The sequence below is a fragment of the Macaca thibetana genome, chromosome 14 (genome assembly GCF_024542745.1).
Source record: "Macaca thibetana thibetana isolate TM-01 chromosome 14, ASM2454274v1, whole genome shotgun sequence".
In the NCBI taxonomy this organism is placed as follows: Eukaryota; Metazoa; Chordata; class Mammalia; order Primates; family Cercopithecidae; genus Macaca; species Macaca thibetana.
The window spans coordinates 87,027,635-87,048,523 of NC_065591.1; the positions used below are offsets into that span (position 1 = coordinate 87,027,635).

At 41.6% G+C, this 20,889-nt stretch overlaps 2 protein-coding genes across 3 annotated transcripts in view; one reads left to right on the forward strand and one right to left on the reverse strand.

Moving 5' to 3' along the window:
* The window catches only part of ENDOD1 (endonuclease domain containing 1), a 42,416-nt gene extending 30,171 nt beyond the window's left edge, over window positions 1-12,245 (forward strand). Inside the window, exon 2 of the mRNA XM_050758049.1 lies at window positions 8,003-12,245. Within this exon, the coding sequence (XP_050614006.1) occupies window positions 8,003-9,205 (1,203 nt within the window). The 3' untranslated portion in view covers window positions 9,206-12,245. The remainder of the gene's footprint in view (window positions 1-8,002) is intronic.
* The window catches only part of CWC15 (CWC15 spliceosome associated protein homolog), a 408,388-nt gene that overhangs the window by 184,595 nt on the left and 202,904 nt on the right, over window positions 1-20,889 (reverse strand). The window lies entirely within an intron of this gene.

Consider the following 20,889-nt stretch of genomic DNA (forward strand, 5'->3'; position numbering starts at 1 on the left):
GGTGCCATCTGGGAGCCAGGGACTAGAGTCAAAAACCTTAGAAGTCTACCTGGTATTCTAGTCTACTGCAGCTGAGCTGGCATTCCAGCCACAAAAATGCAGTCCTTCTCACTCTTCCCTCCGCTTTCCAAAGGCAGAGGAGCCTTACCCTGTGGGCTCTGACACTGCCACCACAGTCTTTCGGGGAGTACTGCCAGAATACCACTGCCAGTGTTCCCTCACAGTCTCTTAAGTCAGCTTGTAGCAAATGTTGCTTGGCCTGGGACTTAACCTTTGAGGGCAGTGGGCTCCCCTCTGACCCAGGGCAGGTCCAGAAATGCCATCTAAGAGCCCACTTGATGCCCTCTGTGGCTGAGCTGATATCCGAGGTGCATGGTAGAGTCCTCTTTACTTTTTCCTCCACTTTTCTTGGGCAGAAGAAGTCTCCCCCTGTGGCCGTCACAGCTGGTATTGCGCTGAATCTCACCTGAAGCCAGCAAGTCTCAGGGTCTCATCTAAGGCCCGTGACATGCTTACCTAGGTATTGCTGCTGATTATTAAGGGCCCCAAAGCTCTTCAGTTAGCAGGTGATGAATCCTGCCAGGACTAGGTCCTTCACTTCAAGACAACAGGTTTTCTTCTGGCCCAGTGTGTCTAGAAATGTCATCCGGGGGCTAGGGCCTAGAAAGGTGGCCTCACAACTCGGACCAGTGCTCTATCCTGCTACGGCTGAGCTGGTATCCAAAATGCAAGACAAAGCTCTTTCCACTCTTCTCTCTCCACTTCTCAAGCAAAAGGAAGAGGTCTCTTTTGGAGCTGTAAACTGTGCAACCTGGGGTTAGGGGAGGGGTGATGCCAGCACTCCTTCAGTCGCCTTGACTGGTGTCTCAGTGGATCACATGCCCCCTAGATCACTGGTTCTGGGCCCAGTTCAGCACTAGGACTCACCTAGGAGTTGCAGTCCCTGTGACCTAGACTGCCTTTCAAGTTTATTTAAGGCCCACAGCACTTTAGCCCACAGTGGCGAGGCTTGTGGAAAGTCAAGTGCCAGCCACGGGGATTGGCAGCTTTTCTCTGGCTAGGGCTGGTTTAATGCTGTCCCTCCGTGGGCAGGCATCGGCTGAGTTTGGTCCAGTTTTGCTTCATGCTATGTAACAAGGGCAGCGCTGAGTTCAGTGCCTCACAGTTGCTGTACTCCCCTCTCCCTAGTGCATAGAATTGCTCTCTGCACCATGCCAGTGCTGCTGTGGGATGCTGGAGGGGTGGTGGTGATTCAAGATTGTTTTTCCTATGTCTTTAGTGCCTCTTTTAGTGATATGAAGTTAAGACCAGGTACTGTGAGTGCTTACCTGATTTTTGGTTCTTATGAAGGTAATTTTTTGTGTAGATAGTTGTTAAATTGGTGTCCTTATGGGGGAATGATCAGTGGAGCCTTCTATTCTGTCATCTTGCTGTGCTCCCTCTTCATTTTCTTCTTCAGTGACTGAATCTCAATGTGCCTCAGTTTCCTCACCTGTCTTGTATGTGGTAGTAATAATACATAGTTGTTGCAAGTTTAAATGAGAGGATAGTTAGCTCAGCCCCTTTCTGATGTATTAATAATACATGTGGAGCTCATAGAAGAATGTTTGGCATACAGTGCTTAATACATGATGGTGGTGGTTGTTATTTTCAGTTTCAATGCTTCCTCCTGCAGTGCCAGTCATCGGTAATATAGGCTTAACAAATATTGTTGAATGGGTGAATGTTTCCCTTCCAAAACTCTTCAATTTTTCATTGTTTTCCTTACATGCATATTATCATAAAAATTCAGTTTCGCCTCATTTAATTCTGAAACAAACAAACCAACCAACCACCTATGGATTTAAATAGGTTTTACTGTCTGATATAAGGAAATAGACCAATTCTTTGAGATACATTTTTTTCTTGATACTAGATTTCAAAAGGAATTTATTATAAGATTATTTATGGGGCAGGAGGCTAGTAGAGCGAGGACAGCTCATTTTTCTAAAACCTACTTAACATGTTGAGATTAGAAAGAAATTTTTCCATTAAATACAGGAACTGTATCAAATTACATTGACAGTCCAGGGGGATTAGGACAGCTGGGAGGTGGAAAAGACAGAGCTTTGTGTGTTCCCCTATATCTAGAGATTCCAGTGGGATACTAAAGAGGAAGATCAGTGGTGTGTGCAAATGGGCAGGTATAATTCAGAAATTGCCATCTGAAATAACCTCTTACATCATAGGTTTATTTTTGTCTTTAGGGAGCAGTGTTGTCAGTAATTTACTATAATTGCAATAACCAGATCATTAAACCATGTCTGTAGAGAGCATGGAAAAATACAGCTGCCCTTTAAGTGACAATGTATCAAAGAATACACTAAGACTATTTTAATCAAATAGTATTACTATTGTTCTTTTTCTTTTTTTTTCTTTTTCTTTTTTTCATTTTTTGAGTCCTGCTCTGTCATCCAGGCTGGAGTACAATGGCGTGATCTCAGCTACTGCAACCTCCACCTCCCTGAGTTCAAGCCATTCTCATGCCTCAGCCTCCCAAGTAACTGGGACTACAGGCACATGCCACCATGCCTGGGTTTTTTTTGTTTGTTTGCTTTGTGCTTTTTTTTTTTTTTTTTTTTTGTATTTTTAGTAGAAACAGGATTTCACCATGTTGACCAGGCTGGTCTTGAACTCTTGACCTAAAGTGACCAAGTTCCAGCCACTCAGCCTCCCAAAGTGCTGGGTTTATAGGCGCAAGCCACAATGCCTGGCCTATTACTATTTTTAATACAGTTTCCTATAGATGAAGTGGGCATTTAAGTTACACATGCGTGTGTGTGCACGTGCGCGCGCGCGCGCACACACACACACACACACACACACACACTTTGGCATCCCTTCAGAAAATGAGAGCCTACCAAGACATACTTAGTTGTTTTGGAGAGTTAAGTGAGCATGGTAGTGATGGGGGCTAGTATACTGATTTTATTTAGATTTTTCAGATGATTCTTTAACAAAAGCTATTAAAACATGAGTCATCTTTGGATCAGAAGAAAGTTTGTCATTGGTTAAAAAGCTGGTCTTAAATAAGGAGATAGCATAGTGGGCTCATGGGCATTTTCCTCAGTGGAAATCAGTTAGCATGGTATTAAATGGTCCTAGGGGCAGGGCGCTGTGGCTCACGCCTGTAATCCCAGCACTTTGGGAGGCCGAGGTGGGCAGACCACTTGAGGTCAGGAGTTCGAGACCAGCCTGGCCAACATGGTGAAACCCCATCTCTACTAAAAATACAAAAATTAGCTAGGTGTGGTGGCACATGCCTGTAATCCCAGCTACTCCGGAGGCTGAGGAAGGAGAATTGCTTGAACCTGGGAGGCGGAGGTTGCAGTGAGTCAATATCAGGCCACTGCACTCCAGCCTGAGTGACAGAGCAAGACTCCGTCTCAAATAAAAATAAAAATAAAAGGTCCTAGGATTTAATATATTTTTATAAATGATATGTTAAAGTGACTTCATAATGTAATGTCCAGGTTTTTTGACAATTCCAAGTTGCAAAAGATAAACTTGATGGAAATGAATTTCAGGGAGATAGAAATACTTGCATGAACAGACAAAAGAGCCGTGGGTAATAGTTAATACAAAGGAATTAGTAAGGAAACAGAATCAGATTGTTTACAAAGTGGCCAATGTGATTTAGGAAAGGCTGAGAGTCCCTGTAGCCTATTGTTGTTAGAGAGAGGCTTCAACCTATATAGTTCTTGTTACCATCAGTAAAAGTGTTGAAAAATACTGTCCTACTCATACCAAACATTGATTCAGGAGGTGGTATAAATAAAAAAATAATAATAAATTTAAGCAAAGCAGATACATGTTGGGATGATAAATCTATAATGAGTTATAAAAGGAAATAAGGCTTGCTTTAGGATAAACGTTTTAAACCTGAGACAATGGAGAAAACATCTGGTCAACTGAACAGATGTGGAATTCCTTTCCTCACACCGCAAACACATAGAATATTAGATAAAATGTATCATTTTTCTGACTGGGCATGGTGGTTCCATATTTGCTCTGCTTTCTCCATGTGAAAACTCTGAACTGAGAAAATAACTCAGAAGCTGGCCCCAATTCATAGAATTCTGTAGGGGCCTGGCAGGGGCAACTTCGAAAGCAATCCTATTGGGTTTTGGTTGTTTTGGTTTTTTTTTTGACAAAATACCACGGACCTCTCATGAGATAAACTCATCAGCAGAAATTGCGAAGTACTTAGCTATACACACTCCTTGAAGTCAACCAGTAGAAGCAACAAAATAAACTGAAAAACCAAATAGAGAAATCTTAAAGGAACTTTAAAAATCAATGTCTAAACTATTAAAAGATAAAAAAGGATCTCCCAAGAGAGAGAAAAAAAAGGAGAATTTGAAATAAAACAATAGAAATGCTAGAAAAGAAATCATTGAAATGGAAAAAGCTCCATTCCTGCTACTAATTATTGGAACACTGGAAAATTTTCTTCATCATTCTGTGTCTTGGTTTCCCTATCTGTAAAATAAAGTAAAAATGCTTCCATATAATGCTATATTGAAAGCATTAAATTGGTATTTCAAAAAATATTAGTCTCCAATCCATCTCCCCATCACTATATAGGTATAGTAGTAGCCAGATATTCTGTCTCAGTTTTAAACACTATGTTCTATCTTGTCATCAAACCATAGAACCAGGTTTGGAGTTCATAAGAATATAGTAAACATGAATATGAAGTTCTGAAGAAAGCAGGGGAAGGGGAGGGAAGATGTGCCCAAAGCTGCCTGTATTTCTGGAGCATATGTTTTAGTTACTTTGCCTTGGAAGGCCTAGGGCAGTAGGGTGCACAGGACCCAGTATAGAATTGGGCCATGGCCTTCCCAGCCACCTTGGTTCCATCCTGGCTTATTTCCCATGTAAGTGTATGGGAAATTTCCCTGTGGAGTTGGGCAGAAAAGGCCTTACCTGGTTGTCAGGTGCAAAGCTGTGGCTGAAATCTGAAGCCCCGTGAACTCAAGTGATCTAAGAGGATGCTGAAACACCCAGCTTAGTCTCCTCTGATCGCAGCACTGGAAGACCATGCATAGCAGTTGGGGAGTGAATCAACCCCCACAGTCTTTTATAAGTCCATTGTAAGTCCTGGTTTTTGCTTAGCAACGGGACACTTTGTCTCTTACACATGCAGGCACATTCTCTCTCATTTACTTCTCTCTTATTTGCTTCCCTTTTTTATCCTCTCCTGTTCTCCTTCTGCCTCTTTCTTTTGCCTCCTCCCCTTCCTCATCCAAGTCCCTCTTCTCTGCTCATTTTTTAGGCCTTCATCAACCCCTGTAGGCACGTTTCACCCTTGGGTGGCTCTTGGGCTAAAGACACTCCAGCATGCTCCCACAATGCTCTGCCACAGGGTTATCAATTCAAAAACAATCTTTAGTTTCCCTAGAAGGAATGAAGGCACTGCACCAGGTTAAATGCATACAAAATGCCCCAGTAACCATGGAGAAATGTGCATCAACCCCGACCTTACACCCAAGTCTTCGTAGATCTTGGCTCTGCTATATCCTGGTCTTATGATTAAAAAATGAGGCTGATGTTTCCTTGGGATGTATCTTTCAGATATAAGAGAGCAGAGACAGCAGCTTAACCAAGTGAATGAGCTTCTTATCTCTATCCTACAAGGGATGTGGTAGCAGTGAAGAGCACCCAGGATCATTGCTCCTTCTAAGAATGGGGGAAGGCATGGAGTTGAATGAGTAGGGTCAGCCGATAGATTACTCCATTAGGTTTCAGCAAATATACCAAGTTGTTTATCCATTGCCCTCAATACCCCTACGCATACCCGCAAGAGAGTGTCTTCATTTGCCATTGCAGAGCCAGAGAGATGCACAGTTGGACTGCCCTCAGACTAGAGGTACAACACAATTCCTATGGCTTTGACTCCCCTCGGGGTTTATTTTATGTTTAGTGAGTAGCACCAATTTTAGAGAATCAGTTACCAATAATTTACTCATTTTAATTAGGTTTGTATTTTTGTATTTCCTTTTGAAAGTAACACATATTATGGGTTGATGTGGGTAGGGAGGTACGAGGAGAGAAACAAGAAAATAGAGGAAAAAATATGACTTGCATCCCCAGGAATCAAACGACCATGTTGACATGTCGTATGTTTATTTTCAAAATGTTTCCTTACATACTTGAAGGCTTTTAAAAAGTGATTATTTAATTTTATATCCTGCCCTTTCTTTTCAACGTTATAGCATATATTTTCTCATCATTACGAACCGCTTTATAATTGTAAGTGCTTTTTAATGATTGTTTTTGAGATGGGGGTGTCACTCCCTTACTCAGCTTGGAGTGCAGTTGTGCAGTCTCTGCTCACTGCATCCTCTACTTCCCAGGCTCAAGTGATTCTGCCACCTCAGCCTCCTGAGTAGCTGGGACCACAGGTGTGTGCCACCACGCCCAGCTAATTTTTTGAATTTTTTTTTTTATAGAAGTGGGGTTTCGCCATGTTGCCCGGGTTGGTCTCAAATGCCCGAGTTTAGGTGATCCACCTGCCTAGGCCTCTCAAAGTGCTGGGGTTACAGGCTTGAACCACCATGCCTGGCCATAATGGTTTTTAATGAGTTTTTTCTTTGATGGATATAACATAATGTTATTTACGAAACCTTTCCCTGTTTTTGAAAATGTGGGATGGTTCCACTTGCTATTATAAATACTGCCGCCTCAGGGCATAAAGATTAACAAGAATGCCTTGAGATTCTATTATGCGTCAGGCCTTGGGCTGGGTTCTGGGGGAATATACCTGGTTCCTGATGTCAAGAATTTACAAGTTAGTTTGGGGGATAATGACATAATCCTAAATTAATCCTAAGCACTTTCCTTTTGTCTTTTCAGATAAGATCAAAATAATCATAAATAATATTGAATTTTTTGTAAAAGAAAGCAGAACCAAGAAAGGATGTATATATTGATTGCAATTGATATATAGCACATGTCTAGATTGACCAAGACAGAAAATGAATTGTTAATCATAGCAAATATTGGGGAGTTTAAGTTCAAGCAGCAACTGGTCTAATTTGAATTTTAGTTTTACCTGATAAATATCCAGTAACCAACACCAGACTGTACATTTCCCCCATGTAATTTAAATGCGCTGATTAGAGTTGATTGTTTTTCATAAATCCGAAAATGTATAAACATTCATTAGGAACATGTGCCTTCAATTGCAACCAACATTGGTGGCTGATTAACTGAGTTGCAGTTCTAACTTTATTGGCCTGTTGAGATCTACTCCCCCCTTGTTTTTTTTTTTTATAATTACTTTGAAGTTCATGGAAAAGTATTCCAAAAGAGAATTATGAAGTTCATGAAACTACAATATTTTTTGTTTGTTTGTTTTGAGACAGAGGCTTGCTCTGTTTCCCAGGCTGGAGTTAAAATAGTGCAATCTCGGCTCACTGCAACCTCTGCCTCCCTGGTTCAAGTGATTCTCCTGCCTCAGCCTCTTGAGTAGCTGGGATTACAGGCACCCATCACCACATCCAGCTAATTTTTGTATTTTTAGTAGAGATGGGGTTTCACCATGTTGGCCAGGCTTGTCTCAAACTCCTGACCTCAGGTGATCCACCTGCTTCAGCCTCCTGAAGTGCTAGGATTACAAGCATGAGCCACCGCACCTGGCCCCAGACTACAACAGATTTTAAAAAGAACATTACGATGGTGGGTGTGTGTGTGAGTGAAGGGGTATTACTGTAGAGCAGGGTGGGGTAAACACAGGTAATAGACTAGGAAACAGCCTATCTGAAAGATGCTTTGAAACACCAGGATTTTGATATATTAGAATGAAGTGTGCATGTGCCAGAGAACCAAGTCCTTCCAAACTCAAGCATTTGAAGTAATAGACCAGTGGGGACTTCTCCAGAGTCTGGGCAGGATGATTCTAGTGCTGCCTCTGTGCTGTAAGCAGGGATACATCTCACCACTTGTTTTCTTCTTTCAGATCGATGACCCCAACAGCAATCTTGAGGAGGCGATTAATGAGGCAGAGGCCATCACCTCTGTGAACAGCCTGGGAAGCAAGCAAGCCTTGAATACAGATTACCTTGATTCTGATTACCAAAGAGGACAGCTATACCCGTTCTCCCTTAGCAGTGATCTCCAGGTGGCCACATTTACTCTCACAAATTCAGCCCCAATGACTCAGTCCTTCCAGGAACGGTGGTACGTGAATCTCCACAGCCTAATGGACAGGGCTTTGACCCCACAGTGTGGCAGTGGGGAAGACCTATATATCCTCACAGGCACAGTGCCCTCAGACTACAGAGTTAAAGACAAAGTGGCAGTCCCTGAGTTTGTTTGGCTGGCGGCCTGTTGTGCTGTCCCTGGAGGTGGCTGGGCCATGGGCTTTGTCAAGCACACCCGGGACAGTGACATCATAGAAGATGTGATGGTAAAAGATCTTCAGAAACTGCTTCCATTTAACCCTCAGCTGTTTCAGAACAACTGTGGTGAGACTGAGCAAGACACAGAGAAAATGAAAAAAATCCTGGAAGTGGTTAACCAAGTCCAGGATGAAGAACGAATGGTGCAATCTCAAAAGACTTCTAGTCCCCCCTCTAGCACCAGGAGCAAGAGGTCTGCTCCGTTGCCTCCAGAGGCATCTGAGGGAAGTAGTAGCTTTTTGGGAAAACTCATGGGCTTCATTGCTACCCCATTCATCAAGCTTTTTCAATTAATTTATTACCTTGTGGTAGCAATCCTGAAGAACATTGTCTATCTCCTGTGGTGTGTTACCAAGCAGGTGATTAATGGCATAGAAAGTTGTCTTTACCGCCTGGGGTCAGCCACCATCTCATACTTCGTGGCCATTGGGGAAGAGTTGGTGAGCATTCCCTGGAAGGTGCTGAAGGTTGTGGCCAAAGTCATCAGGGCTATTCTCCGGATCCTTTGTTGTCTGCTGAAGGCCGTTTGCCGAGTTCTGAGCATCCCTATCCGTGTCCTTGTGGATGTGGCCACTTTCCCTGTGTATACCATGGGCGCTATTCCAATTGTATGCAAGGACATTGCACTGGGCCTTGGTGGCACTGTCTCACTGCTCTTTGACACTGCTTTTGGTACCCTGGGTGGCCTATTTCAGGTTGTTTTTAGTGTCTGCAAGCGGATTGGCTACAAGGTTACTTTTGACAATTCTGGGGAGTTATAAACTCAAAAAACTAATAGTATCCAGTCACCGTGAATTTGAAAGCTGGAATATTTTGTCTTTACAGTGGGTTTCTGTTCACTGTCAGTTATCATTATATTTTGGCCTTTGGTGGGGATGTCTGCTTGTTTTTGCAAAAGAAGATGGCAGAATTTAGACTTGACAGAGGAGAAATGCTCAGGGTGAGATTAGGTGTAGTAATCTGCTGTTTACCTCCAGTTATGTGTGCAAACTCCCAAGCCACTAATAACTTCAGTTATGCACTCTGACATAGATGACCACCTGAAACGCACTGGTATTTATTTCTGATGATTAAAAATTACAGGAGAGGGAAGAATTAGAAAAAGAACAACTTTAAACCAAAAGTGTCTGAGAAAAGGACGAAGGGAGCTTGTTCTTCCCATTGCTTTTTGTGATTTAAGGCAAAACAGATAAAAAAAAATTCTGCAGCCAATTTCTCAGCATTTGCTTATCTTTCTCCCCAATTTAACTGACCTTGGTGGAATGCAGATAATACCTCTCTGTTGAAATGACCTTGTGGGGATGTAGAATTTTCTGTATCTCTTAGCTTTTCTTGGCTCTCAAGGATATATACAGTTTTCATTTTCTCCAAAGTTGAATTTTGCTACATTTTTCTTTTAGGTGATTATAAGCACTTTTTAAAAAATCATTTTTAGGTAATGGTAAGCATTTTATGCCAAATGTGGCGTAACAGAGTTTGAATTGAAGGGCAAAGGGTTTTTTTTTTTTTTTTTTTTTTTTTTTTTGCACCTTGAATAGTATAATACAGTCCTCTCAGGTGAAAAGAAGAGAAGAGAAGGTGGACAGCCCTGCTCTTAGTAGGTGCTGCAGATCCAAGGACATCTTTTGCCCAGCTTGGATTAACTTGACGTGTCTCCCTGCCTGACAAGGTTGAACTGAAAGATCCATATGTTAAGCTAACATGAAAATTCATATTCTGCAACATACTAGATTTTTCTAATGCATTGAGTAAGTACCTAGTACAGTAAAAATACTCTGACTTATGTCCCTAAATGGTTGTTTTGGTACAACTATACAGAAAAGAGCCACAAAATAAAGATAAAAATTATTCTGGCCATCTCTGAAAAAAATATATAAAATATTTAAGAATAATTATATCTTAGGAAATTATTTTTATAGTGTGTTTGAGGCTACAAACATAACTCCCCCATTAATACAAGTGAAATGTGAGAGCTCATTCTCAAAATTTTTTTGATCAAGCACTTGTCATTTTAAATCTTGCACTAAAAAATGTAACAAGAGGGACCAAACTTTGCTTCCCACAATCGGGGTGGAATCATCTGGATTTTTCTGAATGTTTTAAAGAATTGCTGAGAGGTAGGAAACAGCCAAGTATGAAATACTGATCTTAGAGCTACAGCCCAGGATCAATCAGAAAGTTATATGCAAAAGTTCGGGGTCCCAACAAGGAGAGAACATGTCAGCCATTTGCATGGGGTCGATGAATGAGAAACATGAGCTTAGCAAGAGTTACATTTTGCAGAAAAATAGCAGAGTCACACCCAGAGTAGAACAGCAGCCAGCAAGCTGCCATCCTGATCGATTTGTGGTGCAAGGTTAGGGAGTATGGGCACCACATGAGTCCATGCTAGGGAGATATGCACCAGGCTTATCTAAGAAACTTAAAGCAGTATTTTACCAACACTTGTCTTAGGGAGCATAAAGTTTGGATGTCCCTTTATTTCAGCAGTGTGAAGGTAAAGGGTGAGGGTTTGACTTGATACTGATTGGTCAAGAATCCTGCTGGATAAAGAAAAGGAATTTTAGAAGTGACCAGAGGGACAGTCCAGCCAAACTATTATTTGATAAGGAACCTAAGGCCCCTTAGTTTCATGGCTAACTGAGAGCAGATTAGGAGCCAACGTTGTTTGCACATGTCCCATCACACCTGGGGTGTCAGACATGGGAAGTTCGTGCTTTTATTCAGCTGCCTCCCTGGACCATGGCAAGATTTCCTCATCCATCAAACAGACTCCAGGCCCTGACTAATCAGTTGGATTTGGCTTGTGTGATGAAAACAATTAGCCGTCCACGTACAACATTATGCTTACTGCATCCCAGGGAAACTTAATTCCCTCCTAGCACATATTTGCATACTGAAAGGCCCGAAAAGGGCATCCGTGGCAGCTTGAGCCCCTTAGCACCATGTAAGGAGCACAGCATCCAAACGGCTTCTTGAGAACCATTTGGGAATGTCTTCTTTTTCACATCCAATTGTTTAGTGTCTATTTATTCTTGCATGACCTGTTTTGAAATCTAAAAAGGGACAATAAAGCAAAAAGTATCAGTAAGGTTAGGTGGCTGAGACCCACTGCCCTGAGCTACTAGTGTGGCTGTGCCCATGGGTCTCTGGAACCATCTGCATTGGACCTGAAGCCACAGCAGGTGGCTGGACTGCTGCCCTGTTCCTAATGAGCTACGCTGGGCTTTCAGGTAGGGGCTGGGGTTGACGAACCCCAGCTCTGGCTTAAAGATCTTGCTGTGGCTCTGTTATGTTCTGAGGCCTTGGGATCAGCCTCTTCCTCATTATGGAGCTGATTTTCTAGTCTGTGGATCAGCTATGCCTTTGGACACTTCTCTTTTTCATTGTGCCTTTTGAATGTTGGCTTCTCACTCAGCATCAACCATTTCCATGTAAATGCAGACTAGGGAGTTGGGAGAAGGAACCAAAGTGCAGCACCCTGCATTTATTCAGTCATTTGTTCATCTGTCAAACACGTATTTGGACATCAAGGTTGCAGAGATCAACAATGCATGGATTCCATCTTTGAGGAGTTCAAAGCCTAGTGGAGAGAACACATAATACAGTTGTACTTGTAACAAGTAAGTGCTGCAGTAAAGGTACTAATAGCATGTTCCTTGGAACAGAGGAAGAGAAACCACAAAACCATGGAAATTAGGGAAGCCTTTATAGAGGGTGTGACAAAACTCAATTTGACATTTTCAAGCTATGTACAATGCTGTGCACCTTGCAGATGCTCAATAAAGTAATTATTGACAACTTTTTAGCAGTTCTGTAAAATATCTAAAAGGGGAGAATCCTAATGGTTGAAATGAGGCTTGGGGACTGTGAATTTTTGCCATTTTCTTCTTGATCCACATTAATTCAAGCAGCTTCCAGTCATATCTGACTTTTGTTCATTTCTTTAAATGTTTGCATCATACATGAGAAAACAGAGAGAAGTCTAGATCAGTGAAACAGGCCTTAGAACTATTTTTCAATGTTATTGCTCTGCAAAGTATTTGGGACAATAAGTGTTTTTGGTATCTTTCATAATTAAGCACCAAAGACTTACTGCTTCACTGAATCTGAATCACAGAGAAAATTATAGAACCACTTTTATTTGTTTGTTTATTCATTTGGAAACTCCCACAGTGAGAGAAATTACAAGCAGTCTCTGATGGGGGCTGGTCCTCTCTGTGGCCTTTAGTAGGGTGATCCTCTGGGGTGGAGGTGGCAGTAATTCTTGGCTGCCTTCCCAGGGTGGGCAGCATCTTGCCCAAGCTCACCACAAAATATGTGTTTTTTCAAATGTTACACTACCAGCAATGTAGTGTGGACTGCTTGCCTTTCATTAATGGGTTCTCAGTCTTCCCATTGTCTCTCTCTGTAGGTATTTCCCCCCAGGTCATGGATTGATGTCTAACAACACTACCCTCCAAGTCAATTTTTAAGCTTAAATTTCAACAAAGAAAGTGCTCATAACCACTTGTCATCCTCAATTATCCTTGGTGAGGGGGTGGATGTAAGATGACTTCCGGAGGTCAGTACTTCCTTGTGGCTAAGAGCCCACACTGCAGAGTCAAAATGATGTAGGCACAAATCCTGGCTTCCCCACTTATTGTGTGATCTTCGGCAAGTTACTCACCTCGGCTTTCTCATCTATACAATTATGAGTACCTACCTCAGAGGGTTGCTATGAGCATTAAATGAGTTAATGAACATAAAGCATTCATCACTTACCATGCTTGGCACATGGTAAGTGCTCAGCAAATGTTAAATTGTTGTTGCCAGATCTGTGGTGGGCAATGATATTTACACTACTTGGACAAAATTGGTTTGATGGTGCCTTAGAGGTCAGGATGTCTCTAGAACAACGCCGTAAGAACCAGGATCAAAGTACGGTCTGGGAGTCAAAGTCATGAATGAAAATGAAACAAGCCAGAACCTCATCAGTGGTGTCCATGAATCTGAAGGTACAGGTGAGGGTTGGACCTGGAGTCTCAAAAGAGGAGGGTCAGAAAACTGAAACTCAGCATGTGTCCAGCACTATTTATTCAATTTTATTTCATAATCAAGCCTCCAAAATCCAAACGCATTGTCAGCATCTGCTTTGAAGGTAAGCACTGCAGGTAGGATGAGGCAACCCAAAGATGGTATTGAGAAAGAGGCAGAGCCTCTTGGACGCTGTGCCTAGTGAGTGTGGGTTGGTGGGGGAAAGGCAGGTGATCATTCTGGTACAGGGCCTTGGGGTTAACTAGTTTTAGTTGCCCTATGACGCTTTTGGGGAAGTCTTCAAACCTTTGTGAGATTTAATTCCTTATCTGTAAAATGTGGGTAATAAAAATATCACCCCATAGGGCTTTTGTGAAGATCAAGTGAAATCAGCTTTGTAAACTATCAACTATCATAAAAATATAAAGATTCATAATTATAAGTTTCCAAGGTTGGTCCTATTTCTTTAAAAATTGGTGCATACTTCCATTTTTTAAAAGGTGAGTAGATGTGAATAAAAATTAAAGTGGTTATTCAGAAAGCATAAATGGCTTAGTCAGAAATTGGGTTTGACAATAAATGTTGAACATTATGCCTTGGGAACTTAAGATCCTCAGAATGCTGCCTCATCCAACTTTAAGTCCTACTTTCTTAACACCCAATCAATCCCATTTTCAGTAGATTCCTCCACACACCTCATGTCCATTTGCTTTCCTCCTGTCTGGGTCGGCTGAATCATTGAAATGAGTAATAGGCACTGAAACGAAAGACACCGTATGAGTCTTGTAAAACCTGAAAAGAAACAAGTGTGAGACAGTGAACAGTCCTGCTGAATCTCTGAGAACTGGCAGAAGCGGCCTAGACCGCCCCTGGCAGCCTGCACACTGAAGGCCAGCCCAGGCCTGCCACTGACATCTGTCCCTGAGAACATCAGACAGCAGCTTCTGGGCTTTAGTTTATTTAGGCTGTACCAAGTGTATGTTTCTCCAGCATACGTGCTGAGTTGGCATATCCAGATGTGTTATGTTTACTGCATTTAGAAGGAAACTTCCAGGGAGATTGAAGTCTCAGAAGTGAGGAAGAGGCAGACTTGTGTAAAAGGGAGAGTGCACCAGGAAAACAGGAGCCCTGCGTTTCCCTCCTCTGAGTTACTGTACATTTTCTGGATGTAATCATTGGTCTATTTGCAAAACAAGAAGAGAGGGACCATCTCTAGGGTCTTCTCAAATTTCAGGCAACAAATCCTTGCTTTTCAACAAGTACTTTCATATATTTGGGTCACAGAGATTCTGATTGAGTTCTATCAACTTATCTCTCCTATATCTGAGAGTTACCAAAAGTCAGAGAAATTCCCTGCGACATTATCAGGAAGGACAGCGACTGATTGGTCCTAAAAACATCATTATTTTTATTATTATCATCATCAGCATTTCTTCTCCCCAGGCTTAGAGAATTAATTAGCAGGGTTGCCTTTAGGTGGTGGCCAGCCTAAGAGTAAGAAATATTAGTAATGTTCCTGGCTTCTATTTAACTCCCTCAGTAGCCTGAAGTGTTGCCAGAAGTTTCACCACTTATCACTCTTCCTGTAGGCTAGGAAAACACAAATAATCTGAAAGAAGTTAACATTGCGTCAATGCTAGCAACTTAGGGTAAATGATTTTATGAAATCCTTCATACTAGCTGGGAACAGTTCTACACGCAAGTCATTGTTTTGATTGGTAAGAGGTGTGGTGGGAACACCATACTGAGAGTCAGGAGGTGCCTGTCTTAGACCAGCATCTTGTGGAACTGGAGCCTTACCCCAAGTGAGCCCTTTATTGTAAGGGCCGGAGACAAAGTGAAGGACCCTGTAAGATCTTAGAAATAAGGCCACAGAATTTCTCTCTAAATGTCTAATATTAGATCAGTCCATATCAAAGTAGAAATGTACACCTGAAAGAAACAACAAGGGTGTTGGGCCTATTGCACTCATAACCAGTGGTGTGCTGGTAAATGTTGAACCACCAGCTTTCTGTGTTTGCGGGGAGAGCACCCTGATTTGTAATGTTTGCCAGTTTCTGTAGTGTCAATATTTCCATCATGGCTGATGTCAAGCTGCCAATGTGACATCACTGAAAGCAGCATTGGGAAGGTAGGTACACAGCCTGTGCTCCTGAGCTGATGCAAGTCACTGGGAATGTCATCATTGGTACCACCCATACCACTACTTCATCATCCAATTGAGTGCATAAGATACACAGAAGGAATATTTCCAACAGAAAAGGAGTTGAACAGCTATAGTATGGCAGAGGAAGGAAAATCACTGAGACTGCCCTTTTGAGTACTATCCAGGAGAGAGGAAGGCTTGACAATCTGAACTTTACATATTTTGAAATCCAAAGGCTACCTCCCCAACCCTGTAAAATAAATTTATAAGGTTATTTTAGCTCAGTGCCATTAAACAATAACTTATCTAATGCCTCATTTTCCATCCTGTTCCAGTCAAACAAGCTTCTGCTCATGGCCTGGCTTGCTTGCTTGCTTTCTTGCTTATTATTACACTTTAAGTTCTAGGGTACATGTGCACAACATGCAGGTTTGATACATAGGTATACATGTGTCATGTTGGTTTGCTTCACCCATCAACTCGTCATTTACTTTAGGTATTTCTCCCAATGCTATCCCTCCCCCAGCCCCCCACTCCCCCAACAGGCCCCAGGGTGTGATGTTCCCTGCCGTCTATCCAAGTGTTCTCATTGTTCAATTCCCACCTATGAGTGAGAACATGTGGTGTTTGGTTTTTTGTCCTTGTGATAGTTTGCTGAGAATGATGGTTTCCAGCTTCATCCATGTCCCTGCAAAGGACATGAACTCATCCTTTTTTATGACTGCATAGTATTCCGTGGTGTATATGTGCCACATTTTCTTAATCCAGCCTGTCATCGATGGACATTTGGGTTGGTTCCAAGTCTTTGCTGTTGTGACTAGCACTCATGACCTGGCTTTCTATGTTAGTTTGCCTCTATGGACCAAGTACACTGAACATACGGATTTCAAACTCTCTTGACAATGCTATGCTAAAGCAACTTGAACAAGTGGTTTTTGATTATGTTTTGGCTTCCTGTGTAGCTTAAGAACATAATGTACATAAGATGATAATGGGAGTGCTGCAGTCTATATATCAGCTCTATTTTTAATATAAATTAATAAAATGCCATTGTAGTGTTGTCCTTAATCTCTTGTGTGTCCTAGCATGAATCCTTTTCTTAGAGCCTTATTGCTTCCAGAAGCTCAGCAGAGCCCACATCTGAGCTTTCAAATCTGGAAAATATTTCAGGTTGTGGTATTCAAATCAGCAGAGAGAATTCTGCACAGCCTTGGTTAGCTTTCCCTGAAATACCACGTTTCCATCTCCTGTCTCGGACTCACCTCTAAGCTCTGCAACCTCTATCTGTGAATCAGATGTCACAGGATGTGTTGAAAATCAATGCAAACTCATCCTCTGCCATTGGATGGCAGAATGCATTAGTTGGGATACCTTTGCTTGCATGCAATAGAAACCCCTCTCAAACTAGCCTTGTCCCAAATTTACTGGATCATGTAACAAGAATTTAGAAGGGGCCTCTTGAATCAGGTACTCACATAATGACAGAACTCTATCCGTCATCAACAACTCTGTGTTGTCTTCATTCTCACCTAGAATGAATGACATTTCTTCATACACTGTGAAGCACAGGCAGCTCTGAATATTCACCCTGATGGTCTTGTATCTGGAGAAGGAAAGCTCCTGTGTTCTGGCTAGGAGAATCCCCAGGAAGGGTTCTTTTTCCTAGCAGGGTACATGCAATCATTGGGTCAATCACTGTGGCTGGGTGGGTGCAATAAGATGATTGACCCAGACTGGGTTATGGATCCATATGATGGTGTTGCTAGTTCTCATCAGAAGGACAGAGGAGAAGATGCAAGATAGACATCCACAATAGTCCCTCATAGACTGACTTACAGCTTTATTTAAGACATATAATGATGCCCTTTAAATTTATTAGGTGGCTTTTCACTTGCAAAGCTCTTTCATGTTTCAGTGGACCGCATCAGAACCACAGATGTGCTTGGTTTCTCTTAAGAACAGAAGCTATGGCCAGCATTTCCTCAAGGCCATAACAAGCTAGAGCTGAGTAGACAGGGCAAGCACCCTAGAGTTTGTCACAGTCTCCATCGTGTCTCTATTGCCTCTCTGATCTGACCCACTTTGCTCGTTTAACTTACTTACCTGGCTCCTGTAGCCTTTTGGGTTTGCTGATCCCCAATGTGATCTCACGTCATTCACATCTATTCTGTGAACACTAATTATTCCCATTTTATTTTAAACCAAGATTCAGAGATTCAACTGACTTTCCTAAGGTCACACAATTAGAAGGTGAGACCCAGAATCTAGATTTTAGAGATGAGGCTGTTCAGTTACCCGCACACGGTTGTAACAGTTATGCACAAGTTTCATATCTGCTATGTGAAGGGAGCCCTCTAGGGTTGTGTAGTCAACTCTATATGTGGAAGCCCTGAGGCTATTTTCCCTTCCATTTCACCATAGTCATAATACTGTCACAAAGTTAGTTGAAATAATGCACTTCCTTCAAAATTTATTGTAGAACAAGTGCTTGTGACTAAGTGAAATGATAAATGATCAGATTGGAACAAATAATTCAGTTAATTATATCACTAAGTCTTACCAGAGACAATAGTAAAACTTGTCTGACTTATGCAAATAATATAGTTAGGTCTGCAGGAGAACTCAACCTGTAATGTCCACAACTATTTTAGGAGTGATTTTATTGTCTTGAAATTTTTCTTGCTATACAAATAACCTTAATCTCCCAGTTTCCATGTGATTAAAATGAGAGGTTTGCATTCAGTTTTCTAATGAGACAATGATGCTTAATCCTGATTGCATGTTAGAATCACCAGGGAGGTTTTATTGATTTTTAAACTAATGTTGGGGTCCCATCCCTAAAGGTTTTAATATAAGCTTCAACAAAGAAGATATACAAATAGCAAAAAGTATACGAAAAGGTGCTGAACCTCGTTAGTCATTACAGAAATGCAATTTAAAATCACATTGAGACCAACTGTACTCACTATGTAGTATAAGGTAGACCATGCAAGAATGGCAAGGATGTGCAGCACCCGGAGCTCTCATTTAATGTTGGTGGAAATGTAAAGTGGCACAACCACTTTGGAAAGCTGTTTAGAAGTGTCTTAAAATGATAAACTTATGTCCACCATATGATTCAGGCTTTCCACTCCTAGGTATTGATCCAAGAGAAAAGAAAACATACATCAATACAAAGACATACCATGCAATGTGCATGTTCAGAGCAACTTTATTTGTAACAGTCCACAACCAGAAAAAAAAAATGTCCAGCAACAGTTGAATAAAGTATGGTATACAATGAATGCTATTTATCAATAAAAAGGAACTGACATATATAACCACATGGGTAAATCTCAAAAAACTTATGCCGAGTTAAAGAAGCCAGACAAAAGAAAGACAACATACAATATGATTCCATTTGTAAAAAGTTCTAGAAATGTAAATTAATCTATAGTGACACAAAGCAGATCAATGTTTTCTTGGTGATGGGATGGGGAAGTAGGGAAAGATTACAAAGGGCATGAGGAAACTTTACGAGATATTGTATATGTTCATTATCTTGATTATATGGAAGAGTCAGGATATATGTCACTGTGCATCCAATTGATTGTTAAATATGTGCAGTTTACTGTATATCAATTATACCTCAGTACAACTGTAAACAACAATACTGATGCCTAGATCTCAGTCACAGAGATTCTGATTTAATTGGTTTAGGTGGGGCCTTGGCATCTGTAAGTATTAAAAACATCACCTATGATTCTATTGTACAGCCAGGGTTGGTTCTGTGATTTTAGACCATTATAACTGCCCTGGGCCAGGTAGTTTGGGAGAAACCTCCCCCACTTTTTAACTAGAGCAAAAGGGGATCACCCACAAGAGCTGCTGCTCATGCATGCAAAGTGCTCCAGTCAGTCACCTCAGTGCTCAAGGCTCAGACCTGGCCTCTAGAAGATGGAGCTACTTGGCCTTTCACAGAGCAAAAGCCCCCTCCATCCCTGCCATCTATCTGTCTACTCCAGCTGGTCTAATGCCCTCTCGAGACCTCGTTTTCCCTTCAAAGCTGCCTCTGGTGAGCATGTCAATGATATGTAAACTATATAAAGATGTCAGTGTGTATTTGTAGAAATAGTGTGACTTGCTCCAGCCAGACATCTCCTAGTAACACCTGTCGGTATAATCTTGGGCAAGATAAGACACTTGACATCAGCAGCTTAAAGGCAGCAAACTGCAGATCCAAAATCCTGAAAAGTGGAGGAGAAATACTCCCCACTCTGGTGGTCCCAGTGATGGCAGCAAAACTTGACCAATAGGGGGCTGCTCCTTTTGGCCAATGGTCTTTCTACTCCACCCAGAGACACAGCTAGAAAGATCTTGTTTTAAATTCTACTCCACTTCTTAGTACTTTAAGCCAGTCACTTCAGCTCTTTTTCCCTTTATTTCCTCACTTCTAAAGTGGAGATAACATGATCTTCCTTGTTTACCATAACAAGGTTATTGTGGGGGTCAAATAAGAAAATGGATGTGATCATGCCCTATAAACACAAAGGCATTATTATGTACCATGATTATCCTAGTGTTTTATAGAAGGGAGCAGTAAAGGCGTAGACTTACTTGGTGGGAAACTGGATGAGCCTCCTGGAGTCTGAGTGGGTGTGAGGAATGACATCATTGCAGTCTCCAGAAACTGGATTTGCTGTTTCCACGACTTGAGTAATATCATAATCATAATGATAATGATAAGAATATCTACAATGAATTGTACACTTAGGTGTAGACACTGTACTAAATTGTACATCTATTTTATTCTGAGCTTACAGAGGAGGGCACTGAGGCTTAGAGAGGTTAACTACCTTGTCCAAAGTCACACAGCCAGTAATTGGATTTGGGTCTTGACATACCAAAGTCCTGCTCCAGAGCCCACAGCAATAACCAAATGAGCCTTCTCCTACAAGGGAATGACTCTCTCAGCTCAGTATTTTAATAAATGACTTAGGTGTTTTCTGCAGCTATTCTCAATCTCAAAGCAGACAAAGCTCTGCTAGGAGACAGGTGCTTTGTTCTAGAATTTTCTGTGCTATCTGAATATGACAGAGGGTGTTTATGATTGAGTTTTCAATGCAAATATTTTTCCTTTGCTTCTAAAAACAAACCTAGTGAAATAAGAGTAGGGTTATCAGCTAGGTTGCAGAACCTAGGATGATCTGCCTTGTAGAGTTTATGGTTAATATTCATTTGTTGAACCTTCAAGCCCACCAGCCTGTATATTAGGCACAAAGAGTAGACCAAAAGCATAGTCAT